The sequence below is a fragment of the Oryctolagus cuniculus genome, chromosome 13, assembly GCF_964237555.1.
Source record: "Oryctolagus cuniculus chromosome 13, mOryCun1.1, whole genome shotgun sequence".
NCBI classification, from domain to species: domain Eukaryota; kingdom Metazoa; phylum Chordata; class Mammalia; order Lagomorpha; family Leporidae; genus Oryctolagus; species Oryctolagus cuniculus.
The window spans coordinates 100,491,771-100,513,929 of record NC_091444.1 but is presented as its reverse complement, the minus strand read 5'-3'; the positions used below and the strand labels follow the sequence as shown (position 1 = coordinate 100,513,929).

Below are 22,159 nucleotides of genomic sequence, written 5' to 3'. Positions count from 1 at the left end.
GTCAAGTCTCCAAATGATGTGTGTGAGAGGAGAGATGGAAGTGGTGGTTGTCTGCTGCACCAGTTCTCGGCTGGAGTTGTATATCAGAATGACCTGGAAAAACTTACAAGTCTAGTTAGTCTCTCCAAGAGTATTTTATTTCAGTAAATCTTACTACGTCTTTACATGTATACTTAACTATCTCTGAGAGTCTGACAAAACCCTTGTTAAGAACCACCAAACTGTTAATTGTAATGTGTAAGTTCTTAGGTCTCAAAAACTATTAAGAATCTTGAGAAGAGTTAGAGTTTGATGGATGCTACATTCGAACAATACTAACCTCTGATTTTATCTGTCTTTCTTTTCCTTTGTAGTTATAAATTCAAAGAGATAATACTAATAATTCTCAGCCTACAGAATAACACTTACGGATAGTTTTACAAAGAAATGTATATTGCAAGCAGGGCTTTATGGTTAGAATTATAGCAAATTATGAACCTTTTTCCTCATTGAAGCTTTAGGATACACAATCAAATCTTGTTGTGTTGAATTCATGGAGCGCTGACACATAATCACTATGGCAGACTTAAAATTGAAAGCCATGGTAGTGTTAAGAATATTTGGATGAGCCGACGCTGCGGCTCACTAGGCTAATCCTCCGCCTAGCGGCGCCGGCACACCGGGTTCTAGTCCCGGTCGGGGCGCCGGATTCTGTCCCGGTTGCCCCTCTTCCAGGCCAGCCCTCTGCTGTGGCCAGGGAGTGCAGTGGAGGATGGCCCAAGTGCTTGGGCCCTGCACCCCATGGGAGACCAGGAAAAGCACCTGGCTCCTGGCTCCTGCCATCGGATCAGCGCGGTGCGCCGGCCGCAGCGCGCCGGCCGCGGCGGCCATTGGAGGGTGAACCAACGGCAAAGGAAGACCTTTCTCTCTGTCTCTCTCTCTCTCACTGTCCACTCTGCCTGTCAAAAAAACAAAACAAAACAAAAAAAAAAAAAAAAAAAAGAATATTTGGATGGACATTCTTTTAATAGTTCAGTTTCAACATTCCTGTATCTCAAATATCCATTTGACTAAAACCTGTCAGATTTAAATACAAATGGATGGTTATTTAACTGTTGGAAAATAGTATATTGGGTGTGCCCTGTTGACTACATAGTGGGCCTGGTCTTTCTTTTTGTGAATTAGGTGATGCTAAGAAAAGTGAAGATATTACATGTTAATACCTGCTTTATACAAAATCATTTGGAAATGCATTGCCAGCTGATACAAAGACTCAAAGGAATCGACTGAACATGGTGCAGAGATGTGTGTAGTTTGCCTCTGTAAATTGTTTCAAAATACAAAATTTGGGAGACTGATGCACACCTCTGACTGTCAGGATTATCTGAAGGATTCCAATCAGGGATCCTTGAGCTCAGATTACTGAGTTGTATGCTGTACAGAAGGTTTCCTATTTTTAAAAGGCAGATACCCTCCAGTTTGCTTCTCTCCCCACCTAGGGGAACACAGGATGCATGGCTTTGTTATATTTCTCAAACAGATGATCATGACATTTTTCTGTTGGTGGACAGTATATAATTTGTGCAAAAGTAAATGTTCTTGGAAATATGTATTGAGAAACACTATTTTTGAGACAATAATTTAGGTCATCAGTTGAATAAGAATGCTTGAAATATTAACTACTATGTCTTAGGGTTTAGGGCTACAGAGGTAAAACATGTAGCCCTTGCCTTCCAGAGGACCTTGTGTTTTTATTGTGTGCAATCAAATAATTGTAATATTCCATGGTGAGTGTTTTGATGGAAGCAGTGAACCCTGGAATGCAATTGTTTGGAGTGAGTCTTGGTGATGAGTGGGTTCCATGCAATGAGGCAATGGAGAGGAGAGTTTTAAGAGGAATGTGCAGTACATGTGGAAACACAGGGTGGGAAGAAAGAGCCTCCTTTAATTTACCTTCTACATTTGATGTCCGAGTTTGCATTGTCATCTGAAATATGTTCAGTTCTGTTGAGAAATATGTAATAATGTGAATTGTGAATCATTTTTTACAGACTGGCCTCACACCACTGTTAGTGGCTATTCAACAAAACCAAGAAACTATGGTTAAATTTTTAATATTACAGAATGCAGATGTTTTTGCAGTTGATAATCTAAACAGGTAAATTATTTCATTCTATATTTTAAACTCAGTGATGTTTATCAGTTATAAAGTGATTCAAGTCAGAAATATGAAATAAAATGTTAGTATATTATTGAGATACAATGAAAAGTAACAATAAAAATCTATCTGGTAGGAAAGCAATTATGCATACTGGCCAACACAAGGAGCTACATAGGAATGGTCATATTCTCTTATGATAGTGACTGATATATTTTAATAGTAATCTGATTTTTGGTTGTATAGTCTGTTATTAATGAAAGGTTATTCATTTTAGTTTTACTGTTTTAATAAATATGGATCACTATTGAGCTTCTTAAACATTCTGTAATATTTTTAAAATTTTTCCACCGACGGAGGGAAGACCTTTCTCTCTGTCTCTTTCTCACTGTCCAACTCTGTCAAATAAATAAATAAATAATCTTAAAGAAATCTTTTTTTCCTACGTACTCTACTTTTTTTTTTTTTTTGACAGGCAGAGTGGACAGTGAGAGAGAGAGACAGAGAGAAAGGTCTTCCTTTGCCGTTGGTTCACCCTCTAATGGCCACAGGTGCAAGGCGCTGATCCAAAGCCAGGAGCCAGGTGCTTCTCCTGGTCTCCCATGGGGTGCAGGGCCCAAGCACTTGGGCCATCCTCCACTGCACTCCTGGGCCACAGTAGAGAGCTGGCCTGGAAGAGGGGCAACTGGGACAGAATCTAGCGCCCACATACTCTACTTTTAAAAATGCTGTAGTATACATAAATAGGAATTGAAAATCATTTTGTCTTTTTGCTGACTTTTTTTTTTGTTAATTTCTTTCTTCAAAGTATATTGATGTTAAGTTATACTTAAGCGACTGTAGGTGGTTATTAGCAGATAGTATGATTTTATCGTTTTTTTCATTCTGCTTTATTTTGATATTTGATATTTTTAAAAGCATGGTTTTTAAAAAATTCTATGAGAGAGAGATTAGAGAAACACACAGAGAGAGAATTAGAACTCTCTCACTTCAGTTTCACTGCTCAAATGCCTGCAACAGTTCAGGCTGGGCCAGATTGAAACTTGGAGCTAAGAATGCAATAAAGACTTTCATGTAGTTGCAGGAATCTAATTATCTAAGCTGAATATAACTAATGTCTTCCGGGGTCTGTATTAGTAGGAGGCTACACATAGAAGATGAATCTGGGAGTCAAACCAGGTAGTCTGATATGGGAAGGGGACTTCTTAATTGGTGTCATAATACCAAGATTAAATGCCTGATCCTTATAATTTTATTTGTAATTAGTATGGGAAGAGGGAAGAAATGTATTTACTTAGATAAGCTTTTCCTTTGATGATGACAAATAATACATGAGAAAGAGAAAAGACATATAACACAAGGCTTAATTCTCAGATGTCCAACCTGTTGGGTGTGCAACCTTGGGAACATTAACTATTAAATCGAACCTGAAGTGAAAGTGGGATAGTAATGTATCCTGTCTTTCAGATGTAGTTGTATATAATGTCATATATAAAATGTAATTCAGTAGCTGACACGTGGTTGTCACCATTGCTAACTGAAACTGCTGTGACTATTATTGCCATATAATATAAGAGCTTTATGCTTTCAGATAGCTTTTACTTACCTGACTGGGATATATTTAATATTTAAAACTGGGGAAGTAAGAGTGAATTCTTCACTTAAAACTGCCTGGTTTAAACAAGTGATCTCAATGGTGTTACTATCCCTTAAAGACTTCAAATTAGTAACTTCTATGGAATACCCCAGTTAGACAAGAGGCTTTATTTTGTTTCTTTCTCTTTAAGCCTGGAGATAATTTCTGGAGATGAGCATTTGATATTCCAAGATGCTTATGTCCATTAATACAAGTAAATGATCACATATACATAGGCAAGATATTAACTTGGTAAAATAGAGCCACTCAGCTGTTTGAGTAGCCTCATTGAAGTTTTTAATGAAGTTCTCTTTCTGTTATTTTAGAACATCCCTCATGTTTGCGGGACGGTATAGTACGGAAAACATAGTACACATGCTTCTTGAACTAGGGGTTGATGTGCTTTCTGAAGACATTGCTGGACATTCTGCTAGGGATTATGCTCTTCAAAAACGTAATATGTAAGTGTTTACACTAACATTGTAATCAACATGAAGTTGAGGTGTAAGTACTTCATGTTTTCAGATGACTTAGCTCTCACAGTGTTTGGAATGGCAGTGAGTCCCTTTACTTCAACAGTCAGAAACTAAACAGAGGGGCAGGTGCTGTGATGTAGAGGGTAAAGCTGCCACCTGAAGTGTTGGCATCCCATATGGGCGCCAGTTTGATTCCTGGCTGCTCCACTTCTGATCCAGTTCTCTGCTATGGCCTGGGAAAGCAGTAGAAGATGGCCCAAGTCCTTGGGCCCCTGCACCCGCATGAGAATCCCAGAGGAAGTTCCTGGATCCTGGCTTCAAATCGGTGCAGCTCTGGCCATTGCAGCCAACTGGGGAGTGAACTATCAGATGAAGCCCTCTCTTCCTCCTCCTTCCCCTCCCCCTCCCCCTCCCCCTCTTCCTCCTCCTCCCTCTCCCCCTCCCACCTCCTCCTCCTAGTGCTTCTCCTGTCTCTGTGTAACTCTGACTTTCAAGTAAAATAAATCTTTAAAACAAAAAGAAACCAAAGAGAAAGGTCAGCTAGTTAGAAGTACAGATGGGTACAAATTCTTTATCTCAGAGATTTAAAGGTCTTTATCCCTGCGACTGCCCACATTATCCATATCATTTCAAATACAACCCCTGCCATGACCCTCCAAACAGTGTCACACCTTCCTAGTTCTACTTAGTTGGTTAGGCCTTCAGTGTCCAGATTAGCAGGAAATTTCATATTTTGTCCTGGGAGCTGCCTCTTAAATTCTTTTTCTTGAGTTTTACAAGAAGCCAGGAAGTTCCATAAGCCTGACAAGGCAATCTTCCTTCATCAGAGAGATAAGGTTCTCAAGGCAATCTTCCTTCATCAGAGAGATGGGGTTCTAATAATTCTTATTTTTTATTGCTTCCTTTGTTACCAGGATTCTTTTACTGATCCAGATCCCCAGTCTTCGTGGTGATGTGCACTTATATCCTGAGATTAAAATGTCTATTTGTTGACTGACATATACCTATATACTCAGTCACTGTCCACAAAGTATTAACACCCCACTCTGGCTTCCTAGGTTTTGGCATGTATGTAGCCAAAAATAGGCTATTTATGAGAACCTCAGGTGGCATCTACTTCTTAGCCTTAAACCTTCATGACGTGTTCTTTATAAGGTTCTTGACTTTGCTAGTAGTTTCTACTTGGTACCATTCTGTTGTCAGACAAATTCAGATAATGTAGGAAAAGATGAGAGTTTATTTAATGTTTTGCACCAGATATGTACCCTAAGGCTTCTTTATAGTCTGGGCACATATGTTCTTGGTTTGTGGAATGTCCCATGTATGTTTCTGTGCTCCAGAGTATGTGTTGGACCTAAGGTGATTTGTTTGCTGTAATAGTGAAGATGGAAATCTAAATTATGTGCATTTTATATCAGATTTTCAAAGTAGTTTTAAATTCTGCCTCACAACAAGCCATTCTTGAGAATTCTCTGAATCTAAAGTATGTTATATGGATTTAAGTGAGCTAAGCCCCATGCATAACTTCTCAGAAACCATGTAATAAAGTGCAGTTTGATCTTCCAAGTTAGGTGGAGTTGAACAGGGACGTTAAGCATCATACTAGCAAATATCAACTGGTTCAGAGTTTGAATCCTTGAAAGGAATAGTAATAGTCTGCCCCAGTACTTGACAGCTCTTAGTTTTGTACCCTTAGTGTGAATGATCACATCAATTATGTTACCTAACTTAGTGAAGTGATATATTTACAAATGCATGTAGCTGCAATATGTTAAGTAGATGAGGTATCTATGGTTACAGCTGTATGGAGTAACTAATAGCCAGAATGAGAAACTAATGACATTTCCTGTAGCCTGAACAGTGAAAAAACACACTACAGGTTTTCTTTGGGATTCCAAAATAGTTTCAGTAGTAAATTTTTTTTTTTTTTTTTTTTGACAGGCAGAGTGGACAGTGAGAGAGAGAGACAGAGAGAAAGGTCTTCCTTTGCCGTTGGTTCACCCTCCAATGGCCGCCGCGGCCGGCGCGCTGCGGCCGGCGCACCGCGCTGATCCGATGGCAGGAGCCAGGAGCCAGGTGCTTTTCCTGGTCTCCCATGGGGTGCAGGGCCCAAGCACTTGGGCCATCCTCCACTGCACTCCCTGGCCACAGCAGAGGGCTGGCCTGGAAGAGGGGCAACCGGGACAGAATCCGGCGCCCCGACCGGGACTAGAACCCGGTGTGCCGGCGCCGCTAGGCGGAGGATTAGCCTATTGAGCCGCGGCGCCGGCCCTCAGTAGTAAATTTCAAGAACAAAGTATTCCATTGCTTGATTTCATTGAGCATTTATATATTTTATATATTAACGCATTAAATCATTAAATCTCTATAACTACTAGTGAAGACATAGGAAAATCCTTACTCTTTAGAAGAGTTTGAGGTTAAAACAAGTGACTTGCCCATACCTGTTGGCTACAGAGCTGAGTCTTCTGAGTTTATGATACCTTATTATGTCCTGCTAATTTTAGTTAATTTATTGAGTTATACCACCTTTAATTCAGGACTTCTTCACCTTACTGTTTTTCATCTTAACAATAAGTTTAAGAAAATTATATTGTAGAACATATAATTATGAAGTGCGTTGGCATAATGTAAGTTCTGGTACTAACTTTGAACTATCAGAAATATTCTAAGGATTTGATACATTTGATATTTGTCCTTATCAATACTGAAACAATTTTATTCATTCTTATACATAGGCAAAATTACCAACTCATTTCGTTGTTTCAAGAAAATGCTGCACTTGAGAAGATTGTAAATACAAATCCAGGTAAAACTTCTCCAGCTAGTCCCAACATAGGAAAAAAAATATAAACATAAGAAGTAGTTGATCACAGAAGAGCAGTTACAGATAAGTCAATGATTAATTATATGTCTGTTTTTCTTAATCTTTCTTAGGAATCAAGTATTTAGAAATTTTAGAGGTTTATTGTAGGATATTTATAATCTGAAGCACTATTATTTGAAGAAAATCACTAATTGTGGCCCTTTATCTCTTTGTGGCATTTGTGTAATTTAGAAAAAGATACATATCTGTATATGTGTGTGTGTGTGTGTATGTCTGTGTCTGAGAGGCATGGAGACTTACAGAACAAAGCTGCCATCTACCAATTTGTCCTCCAAATGCTCACAATGGCCTTGTTTGGATGGAAGCCATAGACAGGAGTCAGGAACTCCATCTAGGTCTTCCACGTGCTTGGGAGGAGCTTGATTACTTGAGCCTCACTGCCTCTGTGAGTTTGCACAGGCAGCAAACTGAAGTCAGAACATGGAGTTGGTAATCAAACTCAGCTACTCACACATGGTTACATGGCCAAGAACTTGGGACATCTATTGCTGATTTCCTAGACCCGTTAACAGGAAGCTGGATTGGAAGTGGAGCAGCAGCCAAGACTTGGACTGGAAACCATGAGGGAGGCCAGCACTGTAGGCCGTGACTTTATCTGCTGTGACATAGCACTGGGACCCTACAATCTTTTATACTTATTCTATTAGTGATACAATTGTCTCTCAGTTGGATTACAGTCTTTGTATAGAGCATATGTTTTCCATATCATCTTAATTAATTGTATTATTCACTTTACATTGATAAATTCAAAGTAGCAGAAGTAAGGTTCCATAATGGCTATCAATGATGTAGTTAATAATCACTCTGCTATAACTTGTAAGTATGATCAAAAGCATCTTTTCTTTTAATTTTTATTTTCAGTTTATGTGAAATGTGGAGATGCAGAGCTATAGATAGCCAGTAGAGAGTGTTATTTCCTTCTCTGATAATTTCTCCCTAAATTCCGGCAATATCTGGGGCTGGGCCAGACAAAAGCAGGACTCAGATGGGTCACAAAGACCCAATTACTTAAGCCATAACCTCCTGCCTCTCAGGGTACGCTGAGAGCTCAGTTTGAAAGCAAAGCTGAGACCCAAACCCAGGCACTCCAGTATGATGTGAGCATCTAAGAAGCATCATAACTTCTGTGTCAAACACCTGGCTCCAAAGCTGTAATTTTTAACAATGTACTATATATTATAACATTCTATATTATTCTATCATTGATTTAATTTAAAATGTATTTACTTTTCTTTAATAGATGATGAGCATTCTAAAGAATATAGAAAAAGGTAGGGTTTAATGATTTTTAAAACCATTTGTTAACTAATGGAAAGCAAAGAAATGCATTATGTATTCTCCTCTGGGCTGGATGGATATTGTGTACTTAACATTTGTTGCTTGTCATAATTGTCCAACCAGTTTTCAATGTATGTGTTAATGTAGTTTATTTCCTACTATTTAGGCAACTATAGTGCTGAGGGGTTGATTGATTGGCCTATGAACCTGTAGTAAAATAATTAACTGACCCATATCAGCCTGCCTTACTCCCAAATGGATTCTCTTACCCTTTAGCATGGATGGATACAGACTTATACAATAGTGGCATCAAGATACAGGTCCAATTCAGATAAATTCTGAATTTACAATGGCTAATATATGGAATCAAACTAGATGCTCATCAACTGATGAATCAATAAAGAAATCCTGCCATATATATATATATATATATATATGTGTGTGTGTGTGTATATATATACGTATATGAATATATATATATCTTCCATCCATGGTTCATCCCCAAATAGCTGCAATGGCTGGAGCTGAGCTAATCCAAAGCCAGGAATGAGGAGCTTCTTCCTGGCTCTCACATGAGTGCAGGGACCCAAGGACTTGGGCTATTTTCCGTTGCTTTCCCAGGCCATAAGCAGACAGTTGGAAAGAGTAGCTGCAACATGAGCCAGTGCCCAACGGGATGCTTGCACCACAGGTGGATTTTTAGAGTCACTGGGAAGAGTCCATATCAGATAAGACTGTAATGCTATATCATCTACTTCATGGTCCCCCACACTCAGAGGGGTAGGTAATCTAGTCTCCCTTGAGCACTAGGGGCCTGGAGGTGGATGATCTGCAAAGAACTTGGTCCAGGGCAGATGTCCTCTCATGCCCACCTCTTCTTTCCATTTTCTGATGTCTCTCCCTAGTATGTATTTGGTAAGAGGGGGATAGGATTAGCTGGTAAACCCTACAGAGCTACGTGTGTCTTGCTGTGGCAAGATGACTGAGCCTCAATGTAGCTTGTTTTTTAGAAGAGGGAAGTAGTGCCTACAATTGTATGTTTGGGCCGGTGCCGCGGCTCACTAGGCTAATCCTCCGCCTTGCAGCGCCGGCACCCCGGGTTCTAGTCCCGGTTGGGGTGCCGGATTCTGTCCCGGTTGCCCCTCTTCCAGGCCAGCTCTCTGCTGTGGCCAGGGAGTGCAGTGGAGGATGGCCCAAGTGCTTGGGCCCTGCACCCCATGGGAGACCAGGAGAAGCACCTGGCTCCTGCCATCGGATCAGCGCGGTGCGCCGGCCGCAGCGTGCCGGCCGCGGCGGCCATTGGAGGGTGAACCAACGGCAAAGGAAGACCTTTCTCTCTGTCTCTCTCTCTCACTGTCCACTCTGCCTGTCAAAAAATAAAAAAAAATAAAAGAAAATAAAAAAATACAGTTGTATGTTTGAGTCCACTCTTTTCTCAGGGTTCTGTGCTTTGTAGGTTTAATACGTTAATGTTTGACGTTGTATGTGTTTGTAAGCTTTTTGTTACTTACAGAAAAAATATCTGTTGGCTAACATACAGAGGAATAGGATTTATTTTGGCATAAAGTTTTGAGATTCACAGTCCAAGAACAGGTGGCAGCATGATGAGGATGTTGGTTGGTGGAATGAATACAAAGGGAGAATAACACGGTGCACCCAGCAGCAGAGAGAACAGTTGTATAGTTCACTGCTCTCATGAGAACTTCATTCACAATACAAGCCCCCGGTGACCTAAAGACCTCCTTTAGGCCCAACACCTAGACATCATAGTTGCATTGTTTCTACTTTTAATCCATTGACCATTACCATTTATCCATTAAATAAGACTTTGCAATCTAGCCACAAATACATGGGCCTTTTGTTGATATCTGAACTCTTATCCAAACCACATCACTGTGCTTGACACCAGAAGAGTTATTTGGGGTTAGGAGCTCATAGGAGGCAAGATATTTAGATACCATTAACAGAAACAAAAGTACAGGTACCATGACTCTTCTCAGCAGCATCTCCCTTCTAAGTACATAAGCACCTATAGTCTTACTGGTTTACGTTTACCTGAATGAGGAAACAGCAACACTTATTTGGGAAAATCACTGAACATCTTAATATTTCTGAGAAGGGCATTTCCAACAACAACCTACACATTTGTTCTGTGATGTATATATCTTTAGCTTTCAAATATTTCAGATGGTTCTAGGGATTCTTGGTATTATTTTAAGGTGCTGGAAACAACAGGCCTTTTAAAGTGATTTCTGTGCTGAAGAATTAAGATTGCATTTTGGCATGACACAGCTTGGTCTATAAACTGAAAGCAGGCAGTGTAAGATAAGTTATATACCTTTCTCGCTTACCATAGGTGACAGTGTTCATTGCCTTGAGGTAATGAAATGTATGGCAGCCACGGATGAAATTTGCATAAGCATCTTCAGGGTGAACAAGTTGTAAAGTTTCTGCTAGTATATTGATGTTCACAGATTTTTTATGGGATGTATTATCTTCACCAAATATTTCAGTGGGGTGAGAGTAGTGTAGGCAGAAATAGATGATGAAAAGTTTTTCTAAAACAAGAGTCAAATTTTCATTGTACCAAAAAATACCATTTAGCAGAAGTTTAGTTGATGTTTCCCCTGATTTTTTATAGAAAATATTTAACTATTTTTCTTATATATTTTTGTGCACAAGGCTTTTGGAAATACCTGATGTTAATCATGAACTGCTTATATCATATGAGGAAGGCCTCAGTTCATTTGCCAAGGTAAAATGCTCTATTATGGAATTAATTTTCTTGCTCCGAGTTTTTGTTGACTCTATGTCTACTCCCACTTTAACGTACTGCAGTAAGTGCCTTCCGTGGACATATTCTTCTTTTCCTAGGACAGTGCCTATGCTTTGATTTACAGAATAAATGTCTTAGTGAGTGAATGGGTGGTGGGACAACTGAGTGAACATGCTTGCTGAGGTTGTGTTTTTTTTTCCTATAGAAAGACTTAATAATTCCAGGACATACAACTGCCATCATTCACAGTGCACCAGAAGAGCAACCCAATAACGACAGAATAACTCGTGTTCATGGAGTCCATGAAGATAACAAATGTGGTAAGTGGATCAAAATTTCTTTTGTAAATTTTAAAATTGAACATTTTTTAACATTTGATATATTATATATGTGCACTTATATACATTTTTCTCAAAAACAGTAATATTAATGTAAGAAAAATGTGGGATTCATCACAATGCTAACAGTGAGGAAAGAAGGATGTATTGATGAAATCCATTAAAGACAATATGATTATAGACCAAATAATACGGTATCCATGCACTTTTTGTACTTTCTATAGCTTCCATATATAAAACATGTGAGATTTGGTTTTGTGTGACTGGCTTATTTCTCTAGGATAGTGATTTCCAGTTCCATCCAGTGTATGAAAACCTTCTATTTAAATGTTATTGTATGAAGTTTAATGTGAAGCCATAAATATGCTACCCAATGTATTTTATTGTTTTTTTTTTAATATCTTTCTTCATAGGAACAAATTCTTCTTCCTGAAACTTCGTCAACCCTTTGGAATTCTTTCTTGCTGTTACTTTTACATATTGTTGAATTACTCATGGAGATGTGTGTGTGTGTGTGTGTGTGTGTATTTATATTTGCTCTAATGAGGCTTTAATGTATGTACATTTACTGGAACATTTTGAGGAAGAAAAGCACAACAAGAAAATTTGCTTTTCTCAGGACTGAATCATAGAGTAAATCTATGGGGATAACCACATGATGGCATGGCATAAAAATAGTAGAACAGATCAATTTAATGACTAGAAAATCCAGAGTTAAATTAAAATATAAATTAGCATATTTTTTAAATTGATAAATGGAACTTTATTTCAGATGGTTCTAGGGATTCTTGGTATTATTTTAGGGTGCTGGAAACAACAGGCCTTTTAAAGTGATTTCTATGCTGAAGAATTAAGATTGCATTTTGGCATGACACAGCTTGGTCTATAAACTGAAAGCAGGCAGTGTAAGATAAGTTATATACCTTTCTACCTTACCGTAAGTGACAGTGTTCATTCCCTTAAGGTAACAAAATGTATGACAGCCACGGATGAGATTTGCATAAGCATCTTCAGGGTGAACAAGTTGTAAAGACCAGTTATTCTCAGTTTCTGCAAGTATATTGATGTTCATGAAAAGTGAATAGTGATAAGAAACAAAATTTTAGTTCTTCCAATATACCACCAAGGGTATAATAAATAACCTGGAAAGAATATTTGTATAAGATATATTTCAACAAAGACACAGCTAGTATCCAAACTGTTTAGAGAACTCTTAAAGCTAAATTTAAAAAATACCAAACAGACTTAAAAATAGGAAAAATAGCGGAACAAACACCTTCCCATGGAAGATACACAGATGGCAGGTGAACTTAAGAAGTGATTCTGAACATCATGAACTGCTAGGGATTTCAAAACAGTGACAACAGTGATTGCAGATAAGGAAATAGGGCAATAGGGATACTCATTCATTGCTCTTCCATATGCAAAATAGTATAGCCACTCTGGAAGATAATCTATGGCCATACACCCTGAATGCGCCTGATCCCATCTGTGTATGTGTATTTAGAATTCATAATAACGTTTATTATCAGATCTATGACTACCTCTTATAGAAATGGTGTTTACTTTAGGAGCAGAAGATGAAGCTAAAGAATCAACTTCAGACCCTGAGGTACTGTCTCTTGTTATGATATTTTAAATATAAGCACTAAGTGATGTTCAAATCTAGAATGGAGTGCTTGTTTCTTCTGTCTTTTTAAAAACAGGCAGAAGACAGAGCCCTGAAGCTGTGCCCAGCAATTCAGCCGTATAGGCAGGGACCTGCTGTCTGCCCTGTAAAGCAGCCTGGCTCTGGCTGTGGGCAGGGGCAGGTGGCAGGTGGAATCTGGGGACTGCTGGTAGCATCAGGGGTACTTGCTGTCCCCAAGACAGAATAAGGGATAGCCGCAGTGTTGCTGCAACCACTTGGGTCTGGGGATTTGGAAAGAGGCAAAATGGAGTCTTTCTTTTTCTTTTCTTTTTTTTTTTTTTTTTTTGACAGGCAGAGTGGACAGTGAGAGAGAGAGACAGAGAGAAAGGTCTTCCTTTGCCGTTGGTTCACCCTCCAATGGCCGCCGCGGCCGGCACGCTGCGGCCGGCGCACCGCGCTGATCCGATGGCAGGAGCCAGGAGCCAGGTGCTTTTCCTGGTCTCCCATGGGGTGCAGGGCCCAAGCACTTGGGCCATCCTCCACTGCACTCCCTGGCCACAGCAGAGGGCTGGCCTGGAACAGGGGCAACCAGGACAGAATCCGGCGCCCCGACCGGGACTAGAACCCGGTGTGCCGGCGCCGCAAGGCGGAGGATTAGCCTAGTGAGCCGCGGCACTGGCAAAATGGAGTCTTTCTTAGGGCAAAGAAGGCCCTCAGACACAGTCAGCTTTCTAGGTAAATGAAAACCGAGGACGGTGGAATTCTGTAGTTAGGGCCACTGCTCTGCCATAATGGTGGGAATCTTAGAGGCTTCTGCTTACTTTCCTCAGCGAGATAGAGTCCCCCTGGCCATAACACCAGCGTAGGAGCTACAGTATACTTTCTTCTTGCCTCTCTCTGTACTGGCTCTCTGAGCCTATTGCCATTTAGAGTTGTCCTTACTTCCTTACCAAAGATTTCCTTCAGTCAGTCTCTTAGACACTGGGTGTTTCCTTTGCTGTGCTGGTTCTTCCCAGCGGTGGAGGTGAGTGCAGGGCCTCTGTATGCAGCTTTTTTTTCCTCTCTTCTCTCTCTCAGACCTCATCATACTAAGCATTAGAAATGAGCAAGCCTCACACCATGAGACAGCCATAATCATGGTGATATTTATATTGTCACTTGTGGAAAACATAATGTGAAATGAATGTCACATTTTAGGAGCTAAAACATGACTCCCTATTTATCTCTTTGTAGAGATTTTTATAACTTTGAAGATATTGCCTAGTTGGAAAAGAGTTGCATATGTACCTTACACATGTATTTGCTTACTGTTGTTTGAACATTACACAAAGGAAAGATTTCCTGACTACGTTGCCATTTGACTCAACCCATAGTAAAAGTTCTGAGAAAAAAAAATAGTTGGAGTACTCAGGTCCTAGCATTGGTGTGGCTGAGCCCTGGCCCGTACAGGCTTTTGGAGAGTGAATTAGCAAATGGCACCTCTGCAGGCCTACTTCTCTGTGCCACTCTATTTCATTTTCTCTTCTTCCTGTTTCCTTCTGTCTCCTTATTTTTTGTGAGAAACTGAGATAATTTTTAAAATACAAAAGGAATAGTCTGGCAGCTCAACCTGCTTAATCAGAGTACTGACTCTCAGGACTTTGTTTTGTGACATTTAAAGCAATCAAGGCTTTTGAAAAACAGTCCTCCTGTAGCCTCTTATATTTTTTCACAGAACTATATTTTTAACAGATTTGAAAAATGCTTATTACCATAAACTCCAGAAGCACATATTCTCACTATAGTAAGAAATGTATGTAATATTTCAATTTATAAATTAAAATTTTATTTTAAATTCTTGAAACAAATGTAGAAATATGAAATTTTGTATGCTGCAAACGTATGTAGAAATATGTAATTGAAAAATTAAATCTCATAGGTTCTGCCTTTTTATTTTCATTTTCCAAATTTCAGAATTCAGTTTATGTTTACATTATTTGCTTATATTATTTTAATGTTTTACAAATATTTATTTATATGTATTTTCTTATTATATGCTTTTTCTGAGTGATTTTGTCTATTCCCATTTCTTTTGAAAAATTTTTAGTGACTAAATATGACACATTTATGGGTCACAGTATTGTATTTCAGTGCATTATATATATATGACTATATATTTGTCTACTCCCATTTCTTTTCAAAATTCTTGAGTGACTAAATATGACACATTTAAGGGCCACAGTGTGGTATTTCAATACATGTATATTATGTGTACTGAGCAAAACAGGATGACTAAGATTTTTCATTCCTTCGTGTTACTTTATGATTGCAGGTTTGAGGATTCTTGTGTTTGCTCATGCAGTGTGTGTTAGGTTATTGTAAAACATAATTCCCTCACAACTTTGTTCTTGCCTCTCTCTGTACTGGCTCTCTGAGCCTATTGCCATTTAGAGTTGTCCTTACTTCCTTACCAAAGATTTCCTTCAGTCAGTCTCTTAGACACTGGGCGTTTCCTTTGCTGTGCTGGTTCTTCCCAGCGATGGAGGTGAGTGCAGTAGGAAGTCATTCCTTCAATGTAACTCTGGTTTCTTACCCCTATTTCAAATTTTCTCTATCCCCCATAACCTCCCACCCTCTACTTTTTGTTTTGTGTTCAATGTTAGTTTTTTTTTTCCTTTGACACAATGTGGTTTCTAAGTTCTCTGTGTGCATCAAATCTCGTATTGCCTAACTGAAGACATTTTCGTACATTGTGTATTTCCTGCCAGAGTGATCCCTTAAACATATTTGTAATCATGTAGTTCAACTGCTTATTGAGTAGATTTCCATTCCAGTAGGGGAGAATTCACATTCCAGCATGACCATTGGTTTGGTCCTTAGGTCTTAAATCTGCCGTACATCACTAAACCCCATTCTACTAAGGACGTTCTCATTGTAGCTCCATATCTGGGGCTGCTAATTTGCCTTGTTTATTGCTATACCATATTTTGCCTCATCTGTGCTGTATACAATGCCTTCATGTCTTACTTTTGATTTCATTTGATCTGCGTTTCAAAATGTAGCCCCAAATAAACAATATTTGCTGACCTTCCAAGATTAACTCGAGGATACACGTCTCTGCCTATTCTTCTACTATATATACTTCAACAATGCATACAGTGATTTATACTTTCCTGTTGTATTTTCCCATGTCTACCTCTAGCTGAACATGGGGTAGAATCTGCTGTTTGTTTATATGCTTAGATTTTTCAAGGACTGGGCCTATGACTTGATACACATAGTAAATCCTGTCTCACTGAATGAGTAGCTGAGGGGTTGAGAAATTGGATATATGTGTTGAATTTGTATTTTATTGTTCTGTAGGAAGGAACGTCAGCTGTAGCGGGCAAGAAGAGTAAAAAATGTTTTTTCATCACTCAAGTTGCTCCACAACAGCCAATTAATAAACATGGGATGGACTCTGATCACACATTGGACAAAGATAACAAACGTAGTGAGTGCATATCTATCAAAACTTACTATTAAAATACAATGAAGAGAAATGAGTAGCTCTGAATTGGGTATCCATGTATGTTGAGGGTTTTCTTTGGCTTTTTTAAATATAACCAACTTCTTCCTGAAACAGCTTCAACCCTCTGAAATTCATCCTTACTATTCCTTTTATTTCATTGAAATATTCATTTCATTGCAATAGTCATGAGTGGAGAGAGACAAGCCTTTATGTAAATTGTTTCCATGTGAATAAATGTTCTCACTAGTTGATCTGTTACTGCATTTGTAGGTAAGGAGTCTACCTCCCAAAGAGATCCTGAAGACAACAACTCACCAAGGAATTCGAAGGTAGTGTGTCTTCTTGTGATTTGCAAATATCTGATTTCAGTGATGTTAAAACAAAACTGGTGTTTGCTTGAAGGTATAAAGTTACTTGAGAGACAGCTACTTACATAAGACAGGCAGATAAACATTTTCGCTATCTTGAGAAGGGGTGGTGTGATATCTCTTTGAGGCATTGATATGCATTTCCCTGGTGGATGGTGATGTTGAACATACTGTCATATTGATTGCCATTTCTATCTCTTATTTCGAGACAGGTCTGTTGAGGTGCTGTGTCCATTTCTGAGCTAGATTTGTTGTTTGTTCATATATTCTTTTTTTTATCTTTTGTTTAATGAATATAAATTTCCAAAGTACGACTCATGGGTTACAATGGCTTTCCCCCCCCATACCGTCCCTCCCACCCACAACCCTCCCCTTTCCCACTCCCTCTCCCCTTCCATTCACATCAAGATTCATTTTCGATTATCTTAATATACAGAAGATCAGCTTAGTATACCTTAAGTAAGGATTTCAACAGTTTGTTCCCACACAGAAACATAAAGTGAAAAATAATAGATGATTTTTTTTAAATGATGATGAAATCAGATCAGACCTATTGTCATGTTTAATCCCAGTGAGAGTCAAGTTGGGAGTTGATAATTTCTTTTTTCTTTTTTTTTTTTTTTTTACAGAGGATCAGTTTAGTATGCATTAAGTAAGATTTCAACAGTTTCCACCCCCATAGAAACACAAAGTGAAATATACTGTTTGAGTACTCGTTATAGCATTAAGTCTCAATGTACAGCACATTAAGGACAGAGATCCTACATGAGGAGTAAGTGCACAGTGACTCCTGTTGTTGACTTTACAAACTGACACTCCTGTTTATGGCATCAGTAATCTCCCTATGCACCAGTCATGAGTTTCCAAGGCTATGGAAGCCCCTTGAATTCTCCGACTCTTATCTTGTTCAGACAAGGTCATAGTCAAAGTGGAGGTTCTCTCCTCCCTTCAGAGAAAGGTACCTCCTTCTTTGAAGACCTGTTCTTTCCACTGGGATCTCACTCACAGAGATCTTTCATTTAGATTTTTTTTTTTTTTTTTTTGCCAGAGTGTCTTGGCTTTCCATGCCTGAAATACTCTCATGGGCTTTTCAGCCAATTGGAATGCCTTTAGGGATGATTCTGAGGCCAGAGTGCTGTTTAGGACATCTGCCATTCTATGAGTCTGCTGAGTATCTCGCTTCCCATGTTGGATCACTCTCCCCTTTATTTATTCTATCTGTTAGTATTAGCAGGTACTAGACTTGTTTATGTGCTCTCTTTGACTCTTAGAACTTTCATTATGATCAATTGTGAACTGAAATTGATCACTTGGACTAGTGAGATGGCATTGGTACATGCCACCTTGATAGGATTAAATTGGAGTCCCCTGCTATGTTTCTAACTCTACCATTTGGGGCAAGTCAGTTTGAGCTTGTCCCAAATTGTACAACTCTTCCCTCTCTTATTCCCACTCTTATGTTTAACAGGGATCACATTTCAGTTAAATTTCAACACTTAAGAATAACTGTGTATTAATTACAGAATTAAACCAGTCATATTAAGTAGAACAGACAAAAAAAAAACTACTAAGAGGGATAATATATTAAGTTGTTCATTAACAGTCAGGGCTATGCTGATCAAGTCACCATTTCTCATAGTGTCCATTTCACTTCCACAGGTTTCCTTTTTTGTGTTCAGTCAGTTGTCACCGATCAGGGAGAACATATGGTATTTGTCCCTTTGGGCCTGGCTTATTTCACTCAGCATGATGTGTTCCAGATTCCTCCATTTTGTTGCAAATGACTGGATTTCGTTGTTTCTTACTGCGGTATAGTATTCTAAAGAATACATATCCCATAATTTCTTTATCCAGTCTACCATTGATGGGCATTTAGGTTGGTTCCAGGTCTTGGCTATTGTGAATTGTGCTGCAATAAACATTAGGGTGCAGACCGCTTTTTTCTTTATCAATTTAAACTCCTTTGGGTAAATTCCAAGGAGTGGGATGGCTGGGTCGAACGGTAGGGTTATCTTGAGGTTTCTGAGGGATCTCCAGACTGACTTCCATAGTGGCTTGACCAGTTTGCATTCCCACCAACAGTGGGTTAGTGTCCCTTTTTCCCCACATCCTCGCCAGCATCTGTTGTTGGTAGATTTCTGTATGTGAGCCATTCTAACCGGGGTGAGGTGAAACCTCATTGTGGTTTTGATTTGCATTTCCCTGATTGCTAGTGACCTTGAACATTTTTTCATGTGCCTGTTGGCCATTTGGATTTCCTCTTTTGAAAAATGTCTATTGAAGTCCTTGGCCCATCTCTTAAGTGGGTTGTTGGTTTTGTTTTTGTGGAGTTTCTTGATCTCTTTGTAGATTCTGGTTATTAACCCTTTATCTGTTGCATAGTTTGCAAATATTTTTTCCCATTCTGTTGGTTGTCTCTTCACTCTCCTGACTGTTTCTTTTGCAGTACAGAAACTTCTCAATTTGATGCAATCCCAATAGTTGATTTTGGCTTTGACTGCCTGTGCCTCCCGGGTCTTTTCCAGAAATTCTTTGCCTGTACCAATATCTTGAAGGGTTTCTCCAATGTTCTCTAGTAACTTAATGGTGTCAGGACGTAGATTTAGGTCTTTAATCCACGTTGAGTGGATTTTTGTGTAAGGTGTAAGGTAGGGGTCTTGCTTCATGCTTCTGCACGTGGAAATCCAGTTTTCCCAGCACCATTTATTGAATAGACTGTCCTTGCTCCAGGAATTAGTTTTAGATCCTTGATCAAATATAAGTTGGCTGTAGGTGTTTGGATTGATTTCTGGTGTTTCAATTCTGTTCCATTGGTCTATCCATCTGTTTCTGTACCAGTACCATGCTGTTTTGATTACAACTGCCCTGTAGTATGTCCTGAGGTTTGGTATTGTGATGCCTCCGGCTTTGTTTTTGTTGTACAAGATTGCTTTAGCTATTCGAGGTCTCTTGTGCCTCCATATGAATTTCAGCATCATTTTTTCTAGATCTGAGAAGAATGTCTTTGGTATCTTGATTGGGATTGCATTGAATCTATAAATTGCTTTTGGGAGAATGGACATTTTGATGATGTTGATTCTTCCAATCCATGAGCATGGAAGATTTTTCCATTTTTTGGTATCCTCTTCTATTTCTTTCTTTAAGGTTTTGTAATTTTCATCGTAGAGATCTTTAACGTCCTTGGTTAAGTTTATTCCAAGGTATTTGATTGTTTTTGTAGCTATTGTGAATGGGATTGATCTTAGCAGTTCTTCCTCAGCCATGGCATTGTCTGTGTATACAAAGGCTGTTGATTTTTGTGCATTGATTTTATACCCTGCTACTTTGCCAAACTCCTCTATGAGTTCCAATAGTCTCTTAGTAGAGTTCTTTGGATCCTCTAAGTACAAAATCATGTCATCTGCAAAGAGGGATAGTTTGACTTCTTCCTTCTTGATTTGTATTCCTTTGATTTCTTTTTCTTGTCTGATGGCTCTGGCTAAAACTTCCAGAACTATGTTAAATAGCAGTGGTGAGAGTGGGCATCCCTGCCTGGTGCCAGATTTCAGTGGAAATGCTTCCAACTTTTCCCCATTCAATAGGATGCTGGCTGTGGGTTTTTCATAAATTGCTTTGATTATATTGAGGAATGTTCCTTCTATACCCAATTTGCTTAGAGTTTTCATCATGAAAGGGTGTTGAATTTTATCAAATGCTTTCTCTGCATCAATTGAGATAACCATATGGTTTTTCTTCTGCAGTCTGTTAATGTGGTGAATCACATTGATTGATTTGCGAATGTTGAACCATCCCTGCATACCAGGGATGAATCCCACTTGGTCTGGGTGGATGATTTTCCTGATGTGTTGTTGTACTCTATTGGCCAGAATTTTATTGAGGATTTTTGCATCTATGTTCATCAGGGATATTGGTCTGTAATTTTCTTTCAGTGCTGCATCTTTCTCTGGCTTAGGGATTAAGGTGATGCTGGCTTCATAGAAAGAATTTGGGAGGATTCCCTCTTCTTCGATTGTTCTGAATAGTTTGAGAAGAAATGGGATTAGTTCTTTAAATGTCTGGTAGAATTCAGCAGTGAATCCATCTGGTCCTGGGCTTTTCTTTGTTGGGAGGGCCTTTATTACTGTTTCAATTTCTGTTTCAGTTATGGGTCTATTTAGGTTTTCTATGTCTTCATGGTTCAATTTTGGTAGATTGCATGTGTCCAGGAATCTATCCATTTCTGATAGGTTTTCCTGTTTGCTGGCATACAGGTCCTTGTAGTAATTTCTGATGATTCTTTTTATTTCTGTGGTGTCTGTTGTTACGTTTCCTTTTTCATCTCTGATTTTATTGATTTGGGTCTTTTCTCTTCTTTTTTTAGTTAGTTGGGCCAATGGGGTGTCCATTTTGTTTATTTTTTCAAAAAACCAGCTTCTCGCTTGGCTGATTTTTTGTAATGTTTTTTTTGGATTCAATCCTGTTAATTTCTTCTCTGATTTTAATTATTTCTCTTCTCCTACTAGATTTGGGTTTGGTTTGCTGCAGTTTTTCTAGGTCCTTGAGGTGCGCTGAAAGCTCATTTATTTGGTACCTTTCCAATTTCTTGATATAGGCACCTATTGCTATAAATTTGCCTCTCAATACTGCTTTTGCTGTATCCCATAAGTTTTGATATGTTGTGTTGTTGTCTTCATTTACTTCCAGAAAGTTTTTGATTTCTCTTTTGATTTCTTGAATGACCCAGTGTTCATTCAGGAGCATGTTGTTCAGTCTCCATGTGTTTGCATACTTTCTGGGGTTTCCTGAGTTGCTAATTTCCAGCTTCACCCGCTGTGGTCTGAGAAGCTGCATGGTATGATTCTAATTCTTTTAAATTTGCTGAGACTTGCTTTATGGCCTAGTATGTGATCAATCCTAGAGAAGGTTCCATGCACTGCTGAGAAGAATGTGAAGTCTGTAGATGTAGGGTTGAAAGTTCTGTAGATATCTGTTAGATCCATTTGGGCAATAGTGTCAATTAAATCTGCTGTTTCCTTGTTGATCTTCTGTCCGGATGATCTGTCTATTTCTGAGAGTGGAGTATTGAAGTCCCCCAGTCCTATTGTATTGGAATCTAAATCTCCCTTTAAGTCCCTTAACATATCTTTTAAATAGACCGGTGCCC

At 38.9% G+C, this 22,159-nt stretch overlaps 1 protein-coding gene across 19 annotated transcripts in view; it reads left to right on the top strand.

Annotated features, from left to right (window-relative positions):
- LOC103352168 (ankyrin repeat domain-containing protein 18B) overlaps positions 1-22,159 on the top strand; it is a 197,471-nt gene that overhangs the window by 47,658 nt on the left and 127,654 nt on the right. For all 19 annotated transcript variants that reach the window (XR_011381718.1, XR_011381717.1, XR_011381716.1 and 16 more), the window contains 9 exons: positions 2,031-2,137; positions 4,100-4,234; positions 6,988-7,058; positions 8,377-8,407; positions 11,097-11,169; positions 11,396-11,510; positions 13,100-13,140; positions 16,501-16,630; positions 16,919-16,977. Coding sequence is in view for 16 of the 19 variants with exons in the window: in XM_070056055.1 (XP_069912156.1) it covers positions 2,031-2,137; positions 4,100-4,234; positions 6,988-7,058; positions 8,377-8,407; positions 11,097-11,169; positions 11,396-11,510; positions 13,100-13,140; positions 16,501-16,630; positions 16,919-16,977 (762 nt within the window). In the remaining 3 variants the exon portion in view is untranslated. The remainder of the gene's footprint in view (positions 1-2,030; positions 2,138-4,099; positions 4,235-6,987; positions 7,059-8,376; positions 8,408-11,096; positions 11,170-11,395; positions 11,511-13,099; positions 13,141-16,500; positions 16,631-16,918; positions 16,978-22,159) is intronic.